At 39.9% G+C, this 25,710-nt stretch overlaps 1 protein-coding gene across 10 annotated transcripts in view; it reads right to left on the bottom strand.

The window, feature by feature from the left end:
- LOC122869301 (potassium voltage-gated channel subfamily C member 1-like) overlaps positions 1-25,710 on the bottom strand; it is a 136,292-nt gene that overhangs the window by 71,921 nt on the left and 38,661 nt on the right. For all 10 annotated transcript variants that reach the window (XR_006376291.1, XR_006376292.1, XR_006376290.1 and 7 more), the window contains exon 2: positions 11-142. Coding sequence is in view for 6 of the 10 variants with exons in the window: in XM_044182144.1 (XP_044038079.1) it covers positions 11-142 (132 nt within the window). In the remaining 4 variants the exon portion in view is untranslated. The remainder of the gene's footprint in view (positions 1-10; positions 143-25,710) is intronic.

The following is a 25,710-nucleotide window of genomic DNA, read 5'->3' as shown; positions in this document are numbered from 1 at the left end:
TTCACTGTACCTCCTCATGCGTCATGTTGCCAACGGTGACATTCTCCGTTTTGTTGTAGATGGTGTTGAAGGCTTCGTGGGTCTCCAGGCAGAAGGTGGAGATGGAGAGGAGGATGAAGAAGAGCGAGCCGAATGCCACATACTGCAGAAAGAGAAACATATTGAGGAGAGAGAGAAGTGTTACAATTTGCACATCAAGCATACATCATCTGCGTTTACTCAAGCAACCCTACAGAAAACTGTCAAACCTGCACACCAACATTTGGCCAATTTAAGCCATTCTGGCCAGCCTTTGTCATTAGTATTTTGGTGTCCATGTGATTGCTGGTGGAGGAGGAGGGGTTTGGGCCATTGCAGTATGTGTAAAACAGTGGTTATGCCAATAGGCTGCAGATAGGGGGCACCAATAACACACTGAGGGGAGTGGAGGAATGCTGTTAATTCAGTGCAAATGTTCTGACTGTTGCAATCCCATTGATAACAGCGCTGTCAGAGAGATAGAGGGAGAGAGGGAAGGATGATGATGATGAGGAATAAGGAGATGTATGCATTACTGTGAGCACCATTATGAAAGCACACGTGTCAACTTAAAAAATGTCTATTGATGTTTGTGTACGTAGATTGAGCAGTCTTTTTGCCATCAGCATAGGATCAATGATCATCTGTTTGTCTTAGACCACCTATCAGACCACCAATACACACACACACACACACACACACACACACACACGTACTCCATATACCTTGCAATTGGCAAATCATTCATATATTTTATGTAGCATATCATCAGTCATTTTCTGTACAGTGCTCATGTGTGAATAATGAGATTTCTTTTTCTCTGCAGCATCCCCCTATCCCCTACTATTCCTTGCCCTCCCATCTCTCTCTCTCTCTCTCTCTCACCCTCTCCCTGTGCTCTATGCAGTGAGCTGCCTGGATGTATTGGGGTCCTCCCAGTGTGTGGAGTAGCAATTGTCTTCCTAAATGCTGGAATACATGTCAATGTTCGTTCACACGCATGCAAATCCCAAGGACTATTAACATCATTTAGGCTCTTTTTCTAAACCCCTTTCCTTCCTTAAAACCCTGATGTTTGTTTTCAGCAATGTCCTGCCTCACAATCATGCAGAAACTGGGCTGCCCAGATACTGTTCATATACATTTTTCACTGTAAGCACATTTGCATGCATATTTGGCATTTTCTGACCAAAATCAACCAACTGAAACTTTGGAGGAAAGGTTGATCACATACCACATGCCAAGAAGCAGCCGATTGAAGATACAGTCACATCCAGCAGCAGACACAGGGCAAGATTAACATTCATCTGGAGTGGTGTTTGTGTCCACCTGATGAATGTAAGTCCAATATTCACTCTCCTTTTAGCTCTGGTTTGTTCTCCATCAACTGCAGAGAAAAATATCTGCCTTTTTGGCTGGGCACAGTAACTTCCTGGAGTCTTGTCATAACCGTGAACCAGCTAAAACTCCAATAATAATCATAATTATCTTTATTTGTATAGCATCTTTTATACATAAGATGCAGCTCAGAGTGCATTGCATTAACAAATGTTGCAAACAATTTAAAATACATGATGACCTGCGGCTGCAGCTAGGTAGTAGAGGGAGAGACAGTCAAGTAGGTGCTAACCAATTCTAAATGAGTCAAGGAGCTGCCACCCCAGGGAGCACATCAAGTCCCACAGCTTATTATCATGGTCTAATTTAACACTACTATCTAAAGCTGCCCTGGATACACACACACACACACACACACACATTCTTGAGCATTTTTGGGGTGTTGGAAATGTATTAAAAGCAGATACAAAAGGATACACAGCATAAACGCCCCCTCATTTAATTTTACAACTTGCCTTGCGAACCCCTTTAAGTGAATGCTACACCTTTTAGAAAAAATCTCAATCCATTTTTGGTCAGTATCAAAATGAGTATACATTGAATATACATGTGATCTTGCTGCAGTATCACTCACTTAGTTATTTTATTTTGATATTTATTACTAATGCAGGGGAGATGCCTGTGCAGCCCTTTTGTTGTCAGATATGTGAATGATATAACTTCTTCAGAGTTATGATCTGAGAGGGAGTTATGGATATATAATGGTAAATTTAATTTTTAATTTTTTAGCACTTTAAATATATATTGTGATATACCAAAGTTTCTGGACAATCTATTGGGAAACTGTTTTCAGATACAATAATCAGACAAGAATTTCTGTTTTTGGTTAATCTAGTGAATTAAACACCTGTCAAATCAAGGTACTTAATCAGGCTGATGCAAAAAATATTTTACTTTATTCCCATCAAGGCTTCTTACTAATAACTTTGATCATTTGACACAAAATAGTGATTGAAATGACTGTTTCAAGCTAAAACAATTTACAAGGTTAGACCAAAAACTAACTAAGAGTGCAACTATAGAAGCAGAATGTCAGAAGCAAGCATCTACAACAGCTGTAACCATTGCAATGTGAACAAATTCAGTAACACTGCTATTCAGCCAATTTAAAGTTACAGATTAAAAGGTAAAATTAAGGTTAGGGAGCGATTGTGGTAATGCTTTAAAAAAACAACACTGACTCATGGTTGGAAACCTCTTTGGTTCCTGCCATAATTACTGTGGCCGCTAGAGGGCTTTGTCTCTTGAACATAAACACATGTCGTCATGACATGGCTAGATGAAAACCCATACCAAAACTGTCAGCCTCAAGGTGGTGCTAGTGCTAAAGAGAAGGGAGCAACAAAGACAGTAGGATTCATCCACTGGGGAACATGGATATATACTGTATAAAAAAAATTCATGGAAATCCATCTGATCTATCGTTGTTGAGATATTTCAGTCTGGAACAGAGTGGTGAACTGACCGTCCAACTAACCGACCAGTATTAACATTCCTAGAGCCATGTGTGGCTAAACACAACAACTTTAATTTAACAAGTGTTATGTCCATCTAAGAAGTCAAGTGTTTATGATTAATGAGAATTTTGTTGGGTATTCAGAGAGAAATCCTACCCTACATCAGAATATGTCCGTTGGACAATCAGAATTGAATACTTGAACACAGCTGTGTAATACACAGCCCCTACACATATATATTGTTATACTTTCATTTACTTGACATTGCCAGATATCTTAAGAAGCAGACATTTTGTGACACCCCTGTCTTTTTCTGCAATTGTTTACTTTGTCTTTAAACATAGCATATAAAACTATACAGGTGTTTTCACTGACATACAGTACAGTAGCTTTCTATTTCTGTTGTCAGATGACAGTCTGCATGAGTAATCTTTCAGTGGGAAACACCTTCTACCAGCCAAATGCTGCCCAAAATTGTCTGGCTGGTGAGTCTGTCTGCTCTGCCAGACACTTTGGCAGGTAACCAGCCATCATTTGGTGTTCTAGTTGGCTGGTAAAATAATGTGATTGTCTGACTGGTTGACATGAGGGCTTTAGCTACCACTGTGGCCAGCTGAGGGTTAAAAAAAGTTTTGACTTAGTTGTCTCACAACCCCCTGATGAAGACTGACACACACATGGATTTTTCCAGTGACGATGATGCACCAACAATACTTTTTTACAACCAGAGTGAAACATTACAAGCATGTACTTTCAATCAGGGGCCTGTATCACATAGCCAGATTAGTGACCTAGCCAGCTATCTTTTAGGTTGACTCAGATTTTCTAGACTCATGAAGCTAGTTCATTTTTAACTGAGGTAAATCACCATGCTAACCTGTGCTACACGGCTAACCTGCTCCAGAGCAGGGTAACTTCAGAGGATCAAATCAAAACCTGCCAACAGCCTGACTACTGACCAATCAGCTCACTGGATGAATTTTGTTATCATTCCTAAGTGACAAGAAATGAAGAGCAGCAGATCCAGAGAATCATTTTGCTTTCAATGATTATTATGCAAAAGAGAAATGCTTTTTGCAGAACCATTTGTCCACTACACAAGTTATAATCCAAACCAAACTCCATTTCTGATACTACTTATGGTCAGCATTTTATCAACAAAAGCCATTCAATGTATAAACAGATACACCAGTTCTCTTCTGTTGTATTTCTGACAAAGTAGCTGCTCACAGAGTGTTTGCTGTGGTATTAAACCACAATAGTTGTTACTATGGTAACCACAGGTTACAGCTATTAGTTATTTATAATGCTGAAGATTAAGCTTGATTTTATATATACATTTTTAGGTTACATACTAACTTAATAATTAAGAATACAGAATACATTTTCTTCTATTTTATAATTGATATTCAAGTGACATGTACTGTATATAACAACTGTGTATCTAAAACTTTCACATACTTTACACAACAGTCTTCTTGATGGGCTGTATACTTCTTCTTCCTGATCTCTTCCTAGCTATAATTACCACTGAATGATTTTAAAAGAAAACAAGAAAAATGTAAAACAACAATATAAAAATAAAAAAGGTCACAATGAAAAAAAAACCTTCACACCCATGTCTACAAGACACAAGCAACGCTAGAGTTCATCCTGCTTTCTCTTCTTCCCTCTCCCTACTTTCCTTCATACCTCCCTGCTTCGTCTTCTCCATCACATTCCCTCGCTCCTGCCAGTCATACAGAATGACCTAAATCTCTTTCCTTACCTTTTCCCATGGACAGTCTCTTCTCTTTCTTTAGCTTTCTCTCTTTATCTTTTACATCACTGACTACATTTTCTCCCTTCTGTCTCTGCTATTTTCTCACCTATTTCTGTCACTCTTTTTATACCTTTCTCCTTCAGTTTTGTTCTTCCCTTTCTGTAATCTCTTGGTATCGTTATATCTCTCCTTATTCAAGCCTTGTTTTTGTTCCCTTCTCAATTCTTTCTTTCTTTCTTTCTGTTTTTTCTTTCTTTATGTATGTAACATGAAAGGGATCGCTAGTAGTGATAAACCCAGACAATTATTACCCAACTCTGCAATTCCCCCTCAGGTATCTATTTAGCCACCTTTAGCTTTTTGTTTGCTTGCGCATCTCAAAACTGTTTCCAGCTTCACAATGCAGCTATTTTCAGCAAAAAATCTGCCTTGCACCAAACACAGGACAGACAAGTTTAGCATTTAACTGGTGAACACAGTGGAATATTAAGCAGCTAGAGAGGCAGATATCTTTGTCAGGAGTTAGTGGACACCACAACAGAACAAAAACAGGACTCACAATGAATGCTAATGTTGCTCCGTGTCTGCTGGATGTGTAAATATGGCTAACGATTGCTACTGTAACACACTTGCCAAAACCAGTTTACCAGTTAATAAATATGTCTGAGATATGGGATTTTTGCTTGTTGTGGAGTTGTTCTACCCACAAGTGGTCAAAAAATCTATTATTGTAGCTTCGAAAATACCTGCCCAGCACAAAACAGTTGACAAACAAAGTTAGAGACTAGCTGGTGAATAGGGTTGAACAGTTAGCAACCAAATAGCCAGATCTTTTTTTCAGGAGTTGGTAGAGACCCCACCAAAGCTAAAATAAGTGTGAAAATTGGACATTAATTAGGAGAACAGAAATATAACTCAAAAGTATTGCTAATGTTGTACTGTGCTGGAAGTAGGCAACTGTTTGCTAGCACATTTGTCAAAGTCAAACAGCAGACAAACTATGGACGTTTTTTGGCCTCTATATTCAAATGGCAATGCATTTTGCAATTGGCAATTCAATATGCAAAGTGGCAATGCAATCCTCAATTCAGTTTGAATTATTTTGATTAAAAATTTAAATGAAAGCTCAATCAATTGCATTTCATATTGCCATGGCTTTTTGTTCTCTTTATTCAAATGGCAATTCATTTTGGCATTGGCAATTCAATGTGCCAGCAAAACAGCGCCCCCAGTCTATTGCATTTACATTTGCATTTACACGTCACCATGCTTTTTTGGTGTCAAAATTCAAATGGAACTGTTAGCATATCGGAAGGAATAACACTAAAACATCATCCGGTGACTCAGAATATACTCATTACCTAAGTACTTGGCAAATAATGTCAATACTGAGAGAGAGAAAGGGAGCAATGGAGGGGCGAGGGATGAAGACAAACAGCAAAAAGCAAGTGCGCAAGTCAGTAAGGGAGAGAGATGTCAAGAAAGGGATGATAGAGGGAATGAGAGAAAAAGTGTTTTTTTCAGACAAAAAGAAAATGAGCGAAGATAAGACAATTGTAAGAAGGGGTGAAAAAACTGATCTCAACTTGGGACGGAAGATCAAAAGCTTCTAATTAGAGTGGTTTAGCCTGGCCAGGCTTGAGATCTGTGCCCAAACTCATCACATTGATCCCACACTGACCTATATGTCAGTGGAGAGAGGGAGAGAAAGAAAGGAGGAGGAAAGGATACTAACAAAACTACAGAAAGAGAAAGCTGTGGAACACTAAATGTAAGCTGTGACCTCCAGCTTATGTATATACTGTGGGGCAAAATACCATCAGGGTAAGCAAAAGAAAACTAAAGGACTGTTCACACAGGACATAGAAGCTGCTTTACCTTGTCTACTACCAATTACATTTATATACTACTAATTTGTATTTCCAAATACGTTTTGGAATTAAAGAACTGCTGCCTGTATTATATTCCGTGGGGAAAAAAATTCAAGTGAAGGAAATGCGCCTTTGATCTACCACATGGAGTTCCATGGAAGATAGTCTGGGTTAGGTAACAAAAGCACATTGGTTAAGGTTAGGGAAAGATTGTGGTTTCAGTTAAATCTTAATTAAGTAAACTTGTTGAGCCTTGAACCTTTCTGAACTTCACAACATCATACCAGTGGGCATGCTTTGAGTTTTAAAGGAATCTCAACACAAGCTCAGCATTTTTGGGAAATACACTTATTCACTTTCTGCCAAGAGTTAGATGAGAAGATTGATACCTCTATCATGTCTGTATGATAAATATGAAGCTACAGCCAGCCAGATTTGTTTAGTCTGTACAAAAACTGAAGTGTAAAAGACTTGTCGTCACCGTGAGGTTGCCAGGCAACAAGCTAGGACTCCAGGAAGTGGCTACACCAGGCCAATGACTTGCAGCAGAAGACAGGACATGTTGACTTTTTCAATGTTTAACCAAAATCATCTTTCCCTAACCTTAACCCAATGTTTTTATACCCAGTCTCCATTGTCAAATGTCAAAGCAATTATGTTTCCTACAAATTTAATTTGGCAAAGCAAATTTGTTGAATAGATATTTTCTAGGAGACATGGTTGCAATAGATAATAATCACTAAATCAGGAAACTAAATGAAATGTTTACACTGTTTCAACAAAGATCATTAAATCAAGGAGACTGTCCTCCGACAGCATCAGCCGTTTCAGAAAATACTTAAAAATTACATATCTTTACATTCTAGAAAGCCCTCTAGCGGCTGTGCAGATTATGACTCTTGTCCATTGGGAACAAAGGAGGAAGTAGAGTGATTATTATAGTAGTATTATAAGTCTGCATAGGGAAGAGATTGGGGTCGATGTATACCGACACTCAACCTTGGTTTCTTTTACCTATGACATGAATCTTAACAAAGTATGAATTTTAACAAAACCCATGATCTTTCCCTAACCTTAACCAAGTCTTTTTGTGCTTAAACTTAACCAAACTTAAACCATAGAAGTGTAAGATCAGAAAACATTTTTATTTTTGCACTGAGATCTGTAACAGTTTTGGAAGGCACAGACAAGTAATGTCACCCTGCGGGTAGAAGCGTCAGATCAGATAACATTTCTATGTGCTGTTCTAGAGGATCTAGAGATGTGAACATCACCTAACAAGACAAAGGAAAGTAATACAAGCAAATGTAATTTATTATTACAACCCTAACTGTCTATTCACATACATGTACCCACTTAGACCACAGTTTGTGGTTAGAAATGTGACTGCAGCTGAAAGATTATACAAACTGATACTTTGGGATGTCCTCTTACACTGCAGAAAAGACACAGACACACACACACACACATACAGTGTCCCTGGTAAAGGTGACTTCACTATAACTAGTCCTGCTGAAGAGTTGCATACTGTTTAGGATACAGCAGTATGTTGGCTAGGATCCCTCTGCACACACACACACACACACACACACACACACTGGCTGTGTGAATATGTGTGTATATGCAACCCATTCTCATTCCCATGTCGTCAAATACCGACGTTTTGTCACGCTCCTTGGCACATGGTACCCTTTAGTGTCTGTATGAGACACCAAAGGCTTTCAGTTAACTCCAATGTAAAACCATCTGCGGCAATATTAGACGCCATCAATTCACTCCAATATTAACCTGACCGTGGCGCTAGAAGACACTGTTAGCATCAGTCCCATTGGAGAAACGAGGACCCGCCACCCAGAAGTATTTTCCTCGCTGTTAATTCCGATGTTAAGGTTTTCTTTCAATGACATCCTCAACATTTCTCAAAACTAAAACATGAAAGTGTCCTTGATAATTCAACAATAAGATAGGTTAATGTTACGGCTATCAGTTTTGATTATTTCTCCTTCGATTCTGAGAAACGTTTTTTCTTGTCAGTTTTGGATAGTGAAACGCTAGGCTACATTACCAATGATCCTTAACCACTGCTGCAAGAGGAAACCAAACCATCTCACCGCTAAACCTGAAGTCTGGTGGAAATTTTTTAAATTACTTAATAAGTACTTATTGTACAATGAATTTACAGTCATAATCAACTAGACATAGTGTGACACATAGGTTTTACATAGGCGTTTTGGGCATGAAATGCTCCAGGGAAAACTTTTTTTCTCTTCCCATTGGTTGTCATGCGGAAGCTGTATACCATGGGATGTTCGACTCCTGTTTTGGCTAAAATATCTTAAATAAACCAACATTTTTACTTTTTCTTAACATAGATTATCTAGATGCAGTGTAATTACTAGTTCGGCTGTCCTAGATAGTATATACAGTGGTGTGCAAAAATGTTTGGCCCTTCCTGATTTCTTTTTTTTTTTTGCATGTTAGTCACACTTAAATGTTTCAGATCATCAAATAAATTTAAATATTAGTCAAAGATAACACAAGTAAACACAAAATCCAGTTTTTAACTGAAGGTTATTATTAAGGGAATACAAAATCCAAACCTACATGGCCCTGTGTGAAAAAGTGATTGACCCCCTAAACTTAATAACTGGTTGGGCCACACTTAGCAGCAACAACTGCAATTAAGCTTTTGCGATAACTTGCAATGAGTCTTTTATAGCGCTGTGGAGGAATTTTGGCCCCTCATCTTTGCAGAATTGTTGTAATTCAGCCACATTGGAGGGTTTTCGAGCATGAACTGCCTTTTTAAGGTCATGCCACAGCATCTCAATAGGATTCAGGTCAGGACTTTGACTAGGCCACTCCAAAGTCTTCATTTTGTTTTTCTTCTTCTTTTGTCAGCCTCACTAGAATGCTGTATCAAATTCACATCTGAATCCATATAAGGTTCGGCTATTATGCAACAGATATAATAATATAAGAATAAACATTTGCAAACAGTTTGCTCACCTTATCTCCACTAGGCCACTCCAAAGTCTTTATTTTGTTCTTCTTCAGCCATTCAGAGACCCCACAACAACATCCAAAGAACCAAAGAGTGCAGGCCTCACTTGCCTCAGTTAAGGTCAGTGTTCATGACTCCACCATAAGAAAGAGACTGGGCAAAAATGGCCTGCATGGCAGAGTTCCAAGACAAAAACCACTGCTGAGCAAAAAGAACATTAAGGCTCGTCTCATTTTTGCCAGAAAACAGCTTGATGATCCCCGAGACTTTTGGGAAAATACTCTGTGGACTTTTTGGAAGTTGTGTGTCCCATTACATCTGGCGTAAAAGTAACACCGCATTTCAGAAAAAGAACATCATACCAACAGTAAAATATGGTGGTGGTAGTGTGATGGTCTGGGGCTGTTTTGCTGCTTCAGGACCTGGAAGACTTGCTGTGATAAATGGAACCATGAATTCTGCTGTCTACCAAAAACTCCTGATGGAGAATGTCCGGCCATCTGTTAGTGACCTCAAGCTGAAGCGAACTTGGGTTCTGCAGCAGGACAATGATCTAAAACACACCAGCAAGTCCTCTGAACGGCTGAAGAAGAACAAAATGAAGACTTTTGAGTGGTCTAGTCAAAGTCCTGACCTGAATCCTATTGAGATGCTGTGGCATGACCTTAAAAAGGCAGTTCATGCTCGAAAACGGGTGGCCCAATCACTTATTAGGTTTAGGGGGCAATAACTTTTTCACACGGCCATGTAGATTTGGATTTTGTTTTCCCATAATAATAACAACCTTCATTTAAAAACTGCATTTTGTGTTTACTTGTGTTATCTTTGACTAATATTTAAATTAGTTTGATGATCTGAAACATTTAAGTGTGACAAACATGCAAAAAAAATAAGAAATCAGGAAGGGGGCAAACACTTTTGCACACCACTGTATTTAGTAGATATATCTTTTTACAACCCTATTTACAATACTACTTTGAAAACCGGAAGAAGTACAACTGATTTGTGCTGATTTGTATAAAGCTGCATGGTGGGCCTCTAGGGAATTGTAGATTTTAGGAAATATTAGTGTTTTTCAAAGGATTGTTGTCAATACTGAATTAAGAGTACACTGGGGAGTTTAAGGGGATGTGTGTATTACAATATCTGTGCAAGTATTCTGTGCAATTATCTTACTCTCCAGACCTTTCCAACAATGTATCTTGTTTAGCTCTACACCAAAAGTTTTAATTTTCACATTTGATGGACACAAGCCATCCCAGACATCCCAGGCCCAACATATAATATGAAACTTTTTCTTTGTTTGTTTTTAGTGGAACTTGTGACCAAAATGAGTCACCTTCAGAGATTATTGCAAAATATTGCTGACAATCTAGGGCATTACTACAGGCTTGGAAGAAAGTGCCTGGGTTATGGCTGAAAAGACTAACTCACTCTCATTCACAGGTCCTCAAATACTGAGGCATGCATAAACTACTTTCTACACAACCCTGGATATTTTTTGTATCTTTTTGATTCTTGGTTTTGGGATTTTATGTCAGCATGACATAGCCCATTCAATCAGAATTTGTTTTATTAGCCAATGCAAGCATACAAAGAATGTGTCTTGGTATTTGCTCCCAAAAAACCCAACACAGAAGAAGAATAATAGACAAAAATATGGTAATAATAATAATAATTAAATAAACAAGGTAATATTAAAATTATGAATGCAATGCAGAATACCTTAGTCCAGTTTGACTAAGGATCATATACATTCACTGAACAAAGATTATGAAAATAATCTCGCCAGAAATGTTATCAAAATGCATTTTAATGTAGAAACTATGTCCACCATTTTGGTTTTCAGAAAAGAAACTTGGCAGTCACGTGACGTGGACAAAGGCCAATAGAAAAGAAGAGGACAAAAAAACTTTATTTCTCAGAAATTAAGGAGAAATCATTCAAACTGATGGCCGTAACATTGACCTATCGTATTGTTGAATTACCAAGGACACTTTCATGTTTTAGTTTTGAGAAATGTTGAGGATATCATTGAAAGAAAACCTTAACATGGTACTTAACAGTGAGGAAAATACTGAGGGTCCTTGATTATCCAATGGGACTGATGCTCACAACGTCTTATAGCGCCAAGGTCAGGTTAATATTGGATTGAATGGACGGCCGGAGCAATTGCTCTGATGTTCTAATATTGGCGTGGATGGGTTTACATTGGAGTTGATTGAAAGCCTGGTGTGTCTCATACAGATGCTAAAAGGTACCTTGTGAGTCTGTATGAGACACCAAGGGGCATGACAAAACTTCAGTATTTGATGACCTGGGAATGAGAACGGGTTGGTATATGTGAAGGAGTGAAAGATGAAAGAAAAACATAGCAGTAGAGGTTCAGGTGAGAGACAGCCTGTATGTGGTCTTGTAACTCTGTGTCATTTCAGACAGTAGGAAGTGGTGCAATGCATTAGTTCTCAGTGTGCTATAGTACCTGGGATGTGTCAGCATACGTCCCTCTCTTCCCCCCTTGTTCCACTTCATTCACTCATTTATCTCTTGCTCTTTATCTAGTAGTCTGTCTGTCTGCATTCATCCTCACTGCACGTCATGGTTTTCTGCATCCCTCAACCTGTTTGCTGTCTCATTTCTGTATATCACCCTCTCTCCCTGTTGCTGGCAGATGGTGACATGCAGGAGGTGTCAAAGATTAACTTCAAGACAAATAAGCACAAAGGTCTGACAATATTGTAATGGATATTAAAATGGATCATATTAAAGGAGCTTTGAAACCGGCAGTAGTGGCCTTTATAGGTCTTACCGACAGTTCTGGCAGGGTATGAACTTTTTTCATTCTTCACACAACTACTTCCGTCATTTCTCTTGTGTACAACTGAGAGCAACACCATGAATGCTTTCAAAAAAAGACTGTCCGCAAGTGTCCAGACGACAAAGACATGCAGACACAGAGTTCTTGGAGAGAGATCAATGTGGCAGGTGGCTGCAGCCAGGAGGAGGCTATGACTATAGGGTTTTCACTCTGCTTTTGAGTGTCACTGGGAACAGTGGCTAAACACTGCAACTAATGATTTTCATTATTGATAAATTCTACGGATTATTTTCTCGATTAATCAATTAACCATTTCATTTAATAAATGTCAGAAAATAATGAAAAAAGTGCAACACAATTTCCTTAAGCCCAAATTGACATCTATGAACAGCACATTTGAAAAGCTGAAACCAGAGATTTTTTTGGCATTTTTGCAAATGTCTTAAACTGTTAAATAATTATCAAAGCAGCTGCTGTTAATTTTTCTGTTGAGTGTCAAATCAATTAATTGGCCATCTCTAATACTGAGGCCATATATCAATAGAACAAAGTCGATAATTGTCCCAGGGCTCGAGACCTTCAGGGGCCCAGAAGGCTCCAAAGTCATTGTGTGTCCATTCTTTTGGGGCAATTTGATTTTTTGCAAATATCTTTGGGAATATGCACAAATAATGCACAATATTGAGTAGTAGTAGTAGTAGTAATAGTGGTTTATACTTTGTAATTCTGTCTTACTCATCTATTTCATAACCGATTTTCTAAAGTTAAGGGTATTGAGTCACTTTTGTACTGTAGATAGGTTCTAAATGAACAGATCTTCTAAACATACACAGGATATGCACCATGTTGCATTTGCAATATATATGGAATTGCCTCAGACAGGTTTTTGGCTAAAGCCCACTCTACCTCTGTCCTGCCTACTTTAATGCTTTCTCTTCCTTCCCTTCTTCCCTCTCTTCTTCCACACTCTCTCCCTTTCTCCCTCTTCAAGGAGACTGACAGAGCAACCTACTATAGCCAACCAGCCTCAGCTTTGCATAAACCTCCCAAAGCATTCTGATAGTAATTGCCATCCAGCCTTCACCAGACGTATGCATAAGCAAAGCTGGACTGCACTGAATCAGCAAGGAGGGGGGAGGCGGTGGTGGTGGAAGGAAGAGGATCGATGGGACTCTTTTGGATGAAAAACAAAAGAGCCTTGATGTCTTTTCATTATAAATTGATATCTTAAATCCCATCAATCACAACACATCTTCATAAGTCATAAATACAGCAAGTCAGGCAGAGTTTGGATCTTGTTTCCCCTGCACTGCAGTATGCCCAAGTGGTGTACGCTAGAAGAATAAATAGCTAATACCACAGCTTGTTTAAGGGGAAAAAGACATTTTTCCTGGCTAATTTAATCTGCTAAGCAAGGCAGTTTATGCTTGAAAATATTGGGCAGAGGGAGAGTGAACAGGATCGGTGGAGGGAGAGCAGGCATGATACAAGCTAATGTAATGCCTGGAGCTCCCCACTGCACTATAATGACACGGACCAATGGATACCCAAGGTAGAACAATGAGACATGAAGGCAGGAGGAGAGAGGTGCTGTTGCAAAGCGACAAGGCTCTGGCACTGAGGGAGCCACCAGCTACAGTACTAAAACAGCCTAGAGCCACACTGCAAAACCTTCCGTAAGTAAATGTGTGTGCATCTTTATTGAGTCCACTTGGTTAGTTTAATAAGCCAAAAAGGGTTGTGTTAGAGTAGATTTTAAATGTGTGTATTTGTATGACGGACAAAAAGGACATTTTGAGAACAGGAATCAAAAGAAGACTATGTACTCCTAATCAAGAAACAAGGTAAAAACTAATAGAATGATTTAAAAAAAACAGGAAACCTCAGAGAGAAACCTGAAAAAGTAGCCCAGTATGTGAATGGCTTTCTTTCTCCTTCCTCCACTGCTCTGCTGTAGCGCTGCTGCAAGCCACAGATGGTAGAGGTGAAACGGGTTCACAGAGAACTCAAGGTAAGGATTCAACAGAGCAAGGGCAGCTACAGGAGGAAGCTGGAACAAAAACTCCAGCAGAACAATGCAAAGGATGTGTGAAGTGGCATGAGGAGTATCACTGGCAACAAGCAGACTGCTAGCCAGGTAACAGGGGGACCTGGATTGGGCTAACGAGTTGAATCTGTTCTTCAATAGATTTGACGGTGGGGGCCCTATTCCTATGAATATTTAAAATATAACTAAATGTTGTTTCTAGAGTAACAGTAATATTTAGAACAGCAAAGTCACTATATAACCTGAATAATATCTCATTGGAAACAAATCTAAACTGTCAATAAAATTAATCATATTCCTGACATCAAAATACTAAGTGAAGTTTAGAAAGAATGAAGAACACAGACATCAGTCAGTCTCAGTCCTTCTTCTGTCCTCCTCCCTCTGCTGCTGGTGTGATTCACTGCCTGCAGGTACCGCTGGTAGAGGGAGGAGAGGCTGATCTGTCTCAGCCAGTAGCTAAGTTTACAAGAATTTGCCAAATGTTAAGATTTGTGGCAAACTAATTTAAACAGTTAGACTTCATACAGACAGCTTTCGTTTTAGCTTGTTTGTAACAATTTGCTAAAAGCCGAGCTAGCTTGTATAAAACACAGCAGCGGTGGATGAGAGACAGTGGACAGAGAAGATCAAAATATCACTTTTCTACATGTTTACAGGTTTCAATACCCATCCCTAAATAAAACAACGTTTGTTATTCATTGCGTTTCAGGCAGTCTTTTCCAAAGTGTTTATCGCGCATGTTCATTGCAATGACGATGAAAATACGATTTATCAATCAGCAATATAAGCAACATGGGTCCCCCACAGGGGATGGTCCTGCCACCCTTTCTGTTCATCCTGTACACCTCGGACTTTACATACAACTCCAAGTCCTGCCACCTGCAGAAGTTTCCAGACAACTCTGCAATCAATGACTCTCACCCTCTCCACCATTATGGACCACAGAACACCACAAGAAATCCTTTCTTCCTGTGGAAATCAAACTTTACAATTCATCTACCTCAGGCAGAGAGATGGACAGCATAGGCATGGGGTGCTGAGGCGGCTCCAGCCTCCATTTCAGCTCTGTTCTGCTCTGTTAAGTCTCTCTCTTTCTCTGTGGATTACTGTATCTATGTGGATTACAATCATTACAACTCTCTGATTTACAGGACACCATGGGTCATAATGTGCAATAATCAGTCACGACACGTCCAATATCACGAACATAGTCATTGAACTTCTTAAATTAAGCATATACAGTGGTGTGGAAAAGTGTTTGCCCCCTTTCTGATTTTTCATGTTTGTCACACTTAAATGTTTCAGATCATCAAACAAATATAAATATTAGCCAAAGATAACACAAGTAAACACAAAATGTAGTTTTTAAATGAAGGTTGTTATTATTAAGGGAAAACAAAATCCAAACCTACATGGCCCTGTGTGAAAAAGTTATTGCCCCGCCTGTTAAAACATAACTTAACTGTGGTTTATGACACCTGAGTTCAGTTTCTCTAGTCACACCCAGGCCTGATTACTGCCACACCTGTTCTCAATCAAGAAATCACTTAAATAGGACCTGCTTGACAAAGTGAAGTAGACCAAAAGATCTTCAAAAGCTAAACATCATGCCGAGATCAAAACAAATTCAGGAACAAATGAGAAAAAAGTAATTGAGATCAGTCTGGAAAAGGTTATAAAGCCATTTCTAAAGCTTTGGGACTCCAGCGAACCACAGTTATCCAGGAGTGGCCGGCCGACCAAAATTACCCCAAGAGTGCAGCGACGACTCATCCAAGAGGTCACAAAAGACCCCACAACAACATCCAAAGAACTGCAGGCCTCACTTGCCTCAGTTAAGGTCAGTGTTCATGACTCCACCATAAGAAGGAGACTGGGCAAAAATGGCCTGCATGGCAGAGTTCCAAGACGAAAACCACTGCTGAGCAAAAAGAACATTAAGGCTCGTCTCATTTTTGCCAAATGCGTAAAAGTAACACAGCATTTCAGAAAAAGAACATCATACCAACAGTAAAATATGGTGGTGGTAGTGTGATGGTCTGGGGCTGTTTTGCTGCTTCAGGACCTGGAAGACTTGCTGTGATAAATGGAACCATGAATTCTGCTGTCTACTAAAAACTTCTGAAGGAGAATGTCCGACCATCTGTTCGTGACCTCAAGCTGAAGCGAACTTGGGTTCTGCAGCAGGACAATGATCCAAAACACATCAGAAAGTCCACCTCTGATTGGCTGAAGAAGAACAAAATGAAGACTTTGGAGTGGCCTAGTCAAAGTCCTGACCTGAATCCTATTGAGATGCTGTGGCATGACCTTAAAAAGTCAGTTCATGCTTGAAAACGGGTGGCCCAATCAGTTGTTATGATAAGAACTAGCAACCTAAAATGATAGAAGCCATTTTTAGGATAAATGTATTTGACGTGAATATTGAGTTTTTAGTTTGGCCCATGTCCTATCTGCTAACATGAAGTGGGCAGGGTTTATGACCTATACTGCAGCCAGTCACCAGGGAGCGATCGAGATGTTTAGGCTTCACTGTTCGGGAGCTGTCATGTTGTCCATCTTTATTTACAGTCTATGGTCCAAACAATTCTACCCATATACGCCATTTATACCCATATAAGAACACATCAGACTGCTCCAGACGAGCCACTGACCCAACATATCCCTGTCATATGACTGCACAAATGTCAAGGTCGAGGACCAAGAGGCAGCCAGGCAAATGTCCTCCACTGAGAAACCCTTGAACAATGCCATGGACGAAGCGATATCCCTGGTGGAGTGTCATGACCTGCCGTAATCATCCCTGTGGACACCCCCAGGGTACAGGAGACTCGCACCAGTCCACAAAGAACTGCTAGCGAGACAAGTAAGCTCTCCAGAAGGAGGAGGCACATGCATTCTGAATAGTGGAGACGACTGCAGCCTCCAGACCTAGATCACTCAGCCTCACCCTCTCAGCCTCCAGACCATTAGGCACTGCCCCAGAATCCGGTGCGAGAGGCTGGAGATCCCTGTTTGACGCAAAGCTGTGGGCACGTCCAGTATTGGCCACGGGTCCACCACCGCTAGCTGTGCCAGGTTCAGGAACCACCTGGTGCCTGGGGTTTCCGGTGCTACTACTAGCATGGATAGGTGCTACGTCTGAATCCTGTGAAGCAGTGGCATCATCGGCTGTATCATCAGCAGGTCGGAGGGCCAGGTCAGATGGGCTAGCGCATCTAAGGGGGGGTCGGTCGCCGTCAGAGAAACACTGGGTGTTTCACTGTGCTGTTTGCAAATAGTTCAGCCACTGGCCGCCTGAACTGCTGCCAGATCTGCGCTGCTACATCCGTTGAGCTGCCCCACTACTTTTGTGTACCCGGCAGAAGCGTTGCTAGAAGCTTCGTCTTAAACCATCATAAATTGACATTTTATCGAGTTTTTAAGCCAAGTTTTCTACACTACACTGTTTTCCTGGCCATTGTTTTACCTATATGTTTTAACTTGGTAAAAGTTTTCAGTCATCGGACGTGCAGATCTTAAGTGATTTTAAGCTGGCTGCAACTCGACGTGGTTTACCGGAGTACCTCCACTGCTGCTAGCTTAGCTAGGTTTGTTTTTAGCCCAGCGGCTAGGCTAACCAGTCGCATTTACCAAGGATTTTTAGCTTGTAGCACTTTTCTGGACTTTACTGTGGACTTTAAGCTTTGAAGCACTTTCACAGACTAAATGATAGCCTGATGGCTGAGTGTGGATCTTCTCACCTTAATAGCTTAATAGCTTTCTCAAAGCTGTATCGCCTGTCTGGAATCCAAGCTCAGAGAAAAAGACAAGCTCATCTTGGAGTTCTCCACTGTCGCCTCGGCATCCCTGCTCTCAGGGAGGAGTCTTCCTGAGTGTCTGCTGTTTACCCTGCCTAGTTTCACCTGAAACTGACCTTCTTTTGTTTCCATGGCAGGGCCTAAGCAACACAGAGTAGCTTAGATTTCTGAGTTCTCAGACCATTTTCACAATTGAGAATGACTTCCGGATGGGAGCCGAAACGTCTTGATTCTGAAAACAGTGTCCAGATGACTATGGCTGAAACCTTTTCTACAATTATTATTACTATTATTATTATTACTCCTGCAAGTCAATGTCAGAGGTAATTTACAGGGTACAAGGTAATTTATTTATCATTATGTAACACAAGGTTGTACAACAGAATTTAGTTAGTAGTCCCTTCATACTACACACATACTATATATCCTACATTTATTTACATATATACATACATGTATACACCCAGGAAATAATTCAGTGCATTTTCTGAGTTTGCATCTGGAGAAATGCAAGACAGCAGCAACAAGATAATAATATGGTTATTATCTTCACATGAAATGTTCAACATCTGGAAACAATGTCCTTCCACTTTGACTGCACTTGAGCACCAAGCACCATCGATGTAAACACAGAGTCTGCCTCTCCTCATCCTGCCAAAGTCTTGCGCTCCTTCAGCTCGGAACACAGTCCACCTGTTGAGTGCTTGATCCGGGATGTTGGTGGAGCAGGACGCTGCAAAGATATGGGCAGTCTCAGATTTCCCATTGCTTGGCCAGCCTGAGTCCTATTTCATCCAGACTGGACATTAACCAGTTTCAGCCTGAAGTCCAAACTGGGCCAGCTCGGCTCCCGCCATGGTGTCTGGCCTGGTTGATCTGGCTGGGTGGATCGTCTCATGGTCCGCTGCTCTTTAATCCAAACCCCAGCTTCCTTTTCCGATGAATACGTGTTTCAGCAATAAAGCCGGAAAAAATAAGATAACAGATAAAAAGAAAAATGTAGCGGCGTTTGAAGGAACTAGTCTAAAGGCCACAGCATCTACATGTGCAGCCATTGCCATGGTCAAAATCTCCTGATCTAGTGTTTAATTTAGAAACAGTGTTGCTATTAGTCTTTCATCTCAAAAATCATATTGGCCAATATATCGTTATCTGATTTTTTAAGCACTCAAATGTCAAAATTGGTGTCCCCATTTGAATGATTATTATACAGTACCATGACAGCCTTGGTGTCCTGCCAAACACAGAAAGTGTAAGTTGTTCATGAAAATGGACAGATGAGACCCATAATAAGGTGTGGCTAGATAAATGACAACACGGTGAGCAAGACCCTTCTCCTGTGCCCCCTCACGCCCTGCGTAGACTTTCTGTTTGTGACATAGCCAGTGGAGCTCTCTGCTATGACCCACACGTTGACACCCCATTTTGTTGGTTTGAGGAGGAGATTCTAACAGAAGGCAAGTCAAGGCAAGGCTTTTTTGTTCACAATTCTTCTGGTAGACTTAGCCTTTCTAATGCAGCACATTACAACTGCATCATACACTGATGTAAAGAAATGCCTAGAGGTAAATCAACTAGCTGGGTTCCTGTCTTTGACTTGGTCTGCTTGCTTGCTGCTTGTTTTCTTTCCCCCTTCCTTCCTCCCTTTCTTGCTTTCTTTTCTTGCCTTCTTTCCTGTTAGTTTCTTTCTTTGTTCCTTTTCTTTCATTCGTTTTTCCTTCCTTCCATCCATCCTTTCCTTCTTTATTTTTTTTTGTCAAATCCACACATAGGCTACATGATGAAATTGTAAACACAGAAAGAACATAGTAGAATCAAAAATATGATGTAGTGCTAGGAGATGTGTACGCTCTGTATTTCTGTGTGTGTTGTGCCTGTGCCTGTGTGTATGTGTGTGTCTTTGCATGCAGCTATTCGTCCCTTGAGTGATTTAAGAACAGCACAAGACCTTAGGGATGACAAGAATGAGAACAGGATAATGGAATATGATATTATGCTGAGGGACAAGGGAACAAAAGAAAGAATAATTTATGTTCTGTTCTGTTATATCTGACACTCGTATGACTACATACACTTCTCTTTTACATTTCTGTCACTCAGGCATGCTTCCCAGTTCTGCACTGTCTCGCCTCTTGTCTCCCTGACACACACACACACACACACCTTCACCCACACAGCTCACTGAGGTGAGGCAGGCAAACAGAAGGTAGTGCAGTTTTTCTGCTTAGTTCTCCTGTTCGCCCTGATTGCTGCAGTGCTCCACAATGCCATTCACATTTGTCCTTGCAAAAATATTCCTTGTTGTGTCCTATCCTCTCCTCTCCTCTGAAATAAAAGTACCTTTCTTTTAGTCACAACTTTGGAAATTCAACAGAGATCAACCAAACTCAACCCCTGCAGGAAGCCGTTTCCAGCAAAATAAAGGCTCCTGACCAAAGGGCAGACAAACAGAGTTCATGGTTTGTGAACATATTCAAACATCTAGTGAGCTAAAGAAATTTTTCTCAAGAACTAATAACAAACTAGAGTTAAGAGGAGAGTCACTCTGGTCATCAGTCTGGTCAGCACTTTAACCTTATAGTCAGTGTTTTATTTTGAGACTGTCCTCATCAGGACAAGAGTCTACAGTATTTTAAATGCCTGTATTTAGGCACACCAGTGCTTTGATCTTATGCTAACATCAGCATGCTAACATGTTTACAGTAACAATGCTAACATGCTTGTGGGAGAATTTTAGGGGTGAATAAGGAGTTTATGGGTATAATAGAATTTATAATACTTTAGTCTGATGTATGGGTTTACAATGGAGGCGTTGAGGTCCTGTGATTATGTTGTTTTGGGTTTAGGTTGCACCAGATGTGCAAACCACAAGATAAGATGATAAGATATACCTCGAGTGATACTGAAAACTAGGGACAGAGACAGTTCTGTTATAATAAGTGTACCTTTTTGGATGTAAACTACGTATTGTGTTGTCTTTACCCATGTATACATGCTGCCCCAATGCTTCTCTGTCAACAGATCTGGGTTTGTAATAAATTCATATATTCATGTAAGGACAACTGAGGCTCTTTGAGTTATTCTTTTATCGAGGACCATCTGTTCAGTACATCTTTTCTTCAACAATGCTGATGCTTAGAAGAGAATATTTACCATGTTCACAATCTTAGTATACTTTGTTAGCATGCTAAAATTGACCCTGTGTAGCTTTCTCCATGTCATGTTCATTTAAACAACTGTTTAAGGCTTAAAGGTAAAAAGATTGAAAATCCCAAAAAATAACATACATTTGTGTAGGAGACCTTTTTTTCTTCTTTCCACTCCTATTAATCAATTAATTGGGAACCACTGGACTAAACTAATATATATATATATATATATATATATATATATATATATATATATATATATATATATATATATATATGTATATGTGTATATATATGTATATATATATATATATATATATATATATATGTATGTATATATATATATATAACTGTATATAAAGTAGTTGCAACAGTAAAACGCTGGTTACACATTGATGCATTAATATTAACAATCTAATAATATTAACAATCTAATAATGTCACATATAGAGAATGCCTATGTAAAGGGTTCATGCTACACTACTGTGCATGTGTTTGCAAAGCAGTGGTCAGAAACCTGTTTTATCTCCATCATCAAATAATGCACACAAGCACACATTCCCTCTGCTCCACACACACACACACACCTGCAGAGATTTCTCAGCATAATACTGAAATGGAAACATTAAAGCAGATGAATTTATAGAGGGCAAAATGGAACATCACAGTATATCAGGAGACAGGAAGAGGAATAAATTGGGGAAAACAAATTGTAAAAATGGAAGTGGAGAAAAACAGAGAGACAGAAAGAGGAGAGATTCCTTCATATCCTTTCCCTTACAGAATTCCCAGTTGGTGTTTTCTTCCACCTTCATTTCTCATGAAATAATCCCTTCTTTACCTCCCTCTCTCATTACCTACTCCTCTCATATTCATCTACTCATCCTCCAGCTTCCTCTCATCTGCGTCTTTGTCACTTTCTAAACAGTGTGCTGCAGCATTATACTGTTGTCATTCTGAGACTCGCCTTTTCAGAATGCAGATAAGCACGCACACACACACACACACTCACATAAAACAATTAGTCAAGAGCGTGAGAGACTTCAACACAGCAAACACACAGGAAGGCTTTACAGAAATCATCGTCGAGGCAGAGTTGCAGTCCTACACGATTCTCTGCGCTTCCAGAGCAGTTACCCAACCAAAACTGCTTAGTGACGGTGTCTGCGCCCCGACCACTTAAATTAATAAAACCAAAAGTTAACGGAAGAGGAGTTATACATAAAAACCTAAACAAAAACGCTGAAATAGCACAAAAAAATAGGAGAATTAAATGTGGACTCTTAAACATCAGATTTCTGTCATCAAAAGCTGTGCTAGTGAACAATTTAATATCAGAGTATCTTATTGACTTATTTTGACTTATTTTGAAGAATATGTTAGTCTAAATGAATCCACTCCGCCCAGTCATATTACTCACATTCCTCGAGGCACCGGCCGAGGAGGTGGAGTTGCAGCCATCTTCGACTCAAGACTATTAATCAACCCTAAACCTAAACTGAATTATAACTCATTCGAAAGCCTTGTTCTTAGTCTTTCACACCCAACCTGGAAAACACGACAACCAATTATATGTATTATAGTATACTGCGTTCCTGGTTCTTATTCTGAATTTTTATCAAGTTTAGCCCTTAAAACAGATAATGTAATTATTGTAGGTGATTTCAATATTCATGTGGAGGTTGAAAATTATAGCCTTAGTACTTTATTTGAGGATTTTCAGTCAGGGTTTAGAGTGCATCATAGTACAGAGACAGCACGGGTGAAAATTACAAATTACCTTTTAATTGCATCAGACAATGGACTTGTCTCTGTACTTGTCTTGTTAGATCTTAGTGCTGCGTTTGACACCATTGATCATCACATTCTATTACAGAGACTGGAACATGTAATTGGTATTACAGGAACCGCACTAAGCTGGTTTAAATCCTATTTATCAGATCGATCTCAGTTTGTACATGTTAACGGTGAGTCTCTTTGCATGCCAAAGATAGTCTCTTGAGTTCCGCAGGGTTCTGTGCTTGGACCGATTCTATTCATCTTACATATGCTTTATCCTTTCTCCCACATGAAACAAACTTCAAGGACTGCCTTCTTTCGCCTACTTAACATTACAAAAACCAGGCACATCCTGTCTCAAAATGATGCAGAAAAACTAGTGCATGCATCTGTTACTTCTAGGTTGGACTATTGCAATTCCTATTATCAGGCAGCCCGAATAAGTCCCGTAAGACTCTCCAGTTGATCCAGAATGCTGCAGCATGTGCTGACAAGAACTAGGAAAAGAGATCATATTTCTCCAATATTAGCTTCTCTGCACTGGCTCCCTGCAAAATAAATGAATTTAAAATCCTTCTCTTCACCAACAAAGCTGTTAATGGTCAGGCACCATCATATCTTAAAGATCTCATAATACCATATTATCCAACTAGAACACTGCGCTCCCAGGATGCAGGGTTACTTGTGGTTCCTAGAGTGGGTGCCAGAGCCTTCGGTTAACAAGCTCCTCTCCTGTGGAATCACATCCCAATTTGGTTTCGGGAGGCAGACACCATCTCCACATTTAAGAGTAGGCTAAAGACTTTCCTCTTTGATAAAGCTTATAGTTAGGGCTGGCTTGGGTGAGTCCTGAACCATCCCTTAGTAATGCCTAACACGGTAGCGGCGGATGGCCACTCACCATTGAGTCTGGTTCTGTCCAAGGTTTCTGCCTCTTAAAGGAAGTTTTTTCTTACCACTGTCACCAAATGCTTGCTCATGGTGGGATTTGTTGGGTCTCTGTAAATAAAATTATAAAGAGTACGGTCTAGACCTGCTCTATAGGAAAAGTGCAATGAGATAACTTCTGTTATGAATTGGCGCTATATATATAAAATTGAATTGAACTGAATTGAAGTTACAAGCTACAAGGTACGAGTTACAAGCACGCATTTTGACCCTGTTTTTACACCTGAGCTGACTAGCCACTCAGCATGTTGCCCACTGACCATCCAATCAGAGGAATTCAAACTGTCCAATTAGGGGGCAAAAGGTTCTAGCGCATTCTGGTTAGTTCGTCCATCTGGAGCATGCTGGAGGAGCCAGCCCGACAGTCACACTCACAGACCCCGGCGTGAGCTTTTGCTTTGGCATTTCACATTAACTTACTTCCAGTAGGTGCAACAAGTGTGGCTTAGTCACTTACTCAGCGAGTCAGTTTAGTCTCTCCCTGCTGCAGCCAGCTCACTGCGGGGTCTGTGAGCATGACTGGCTGACTGGTTAGCAAGCGACCCCCACAGGCAATAGTTTGCTGTCGCGCCTGTTTGTGAAGCTTCTCTCTGCTGCTTTGGTGTGGGAGAGACTTGAATCGCTGTCAAAAAACCCCACAAGAGAACAACCTGAAATTAAAGTCTTGTGTATGAGACCGGTCACTTGACAGAACTCCAGCCAGCTCACAGTAACTCGTAACTCGTAGCTTGTAACTTCAGTGTCACATACACATAATAGGAAATGTGTGTGTCTCAGAGACTTTGTGAAACCTCACTGTTGAAAATATTCCTGCAAAAATTTTAATTACACATACACAAAATACTACAAAGGTTTTTACACATGTGCAAATTATATCTCTGTGCACAAACCTTTTTCACACATGCACTAAATATTTCTACAGTTGCAAAACTTTATTACACATTCACACATTCAGATACATGAATGCAATTTTTCATGTGCACACAAAAGGTGATATACAACTGCAGGCCATGAAATTATTTGTGAATATCATTTAACAAGCTCAAAATATTAATGACCCTTATTTGCTTCCATAAAGCTCTCCCAGCTGAGTGTGCCTGACTCCTGTCTGACATGAAGCTGGGAAAACACATTCTTTCTACTCTACTCTTTTCCCTGTACACCAACAGTTGCACTTCCAGTCACCAGTCCACCAAGCGCCTGAAGCTTGCAGATGACACCACCCTCATTCAATTCAATTTCAATTCAATTCAATTTTATTTATATAGCGCCAATTCATAACAGAAGTTATCTCATTGCACTTTTCCTATAGAGCAGGTCTAGACCGTACTCTTTATAATATTAATTACAGAGACCCAACAAATCCAACCATGAGCAAGCATTTGGCGACAGTGGCAAGGAAAAACTTCCTTTAAGAGGGCAGAAACCTTGGACAGAACCAGACTCAATGGTGGGTGGCCATCCGCCGCTGCCATGTTAGGTTTTTAAGGGGGGGGGGCATAATGCAAATACCACCTAGAATTTTTTTTTCTAAATAGTAGAATAGTAATTGTAGTGATAATATTAATAAATTAGTAATAATAGGAATGACAGCTATAGGAAAAATAATGTCAGTATTAGTAACAGAGCCAATAACAACAACTGTAGTAGCAGTTG

Source organism: Siniperca chuatsi, linkage group LG21 (assembly GCF_020085105.1).
Source record: "Siniperca chuatsi isolate FFG_IHB_CAS linkage group LG21, ASM2008510v1, whole genome shotgun sequence".
Classification (NCBI taxonomy): domain Eukaryota; kingdom Metazoa; phylum Chordata; class Actinopteri; order Centrarchiformes; family Sinipercidae; genus Siniperca; species Siniperca chuatsi.
Note: the sequence above shows the minus strand (reverse complement) of the source record. Positions and strands in the feature narration are given on the sequence as shown.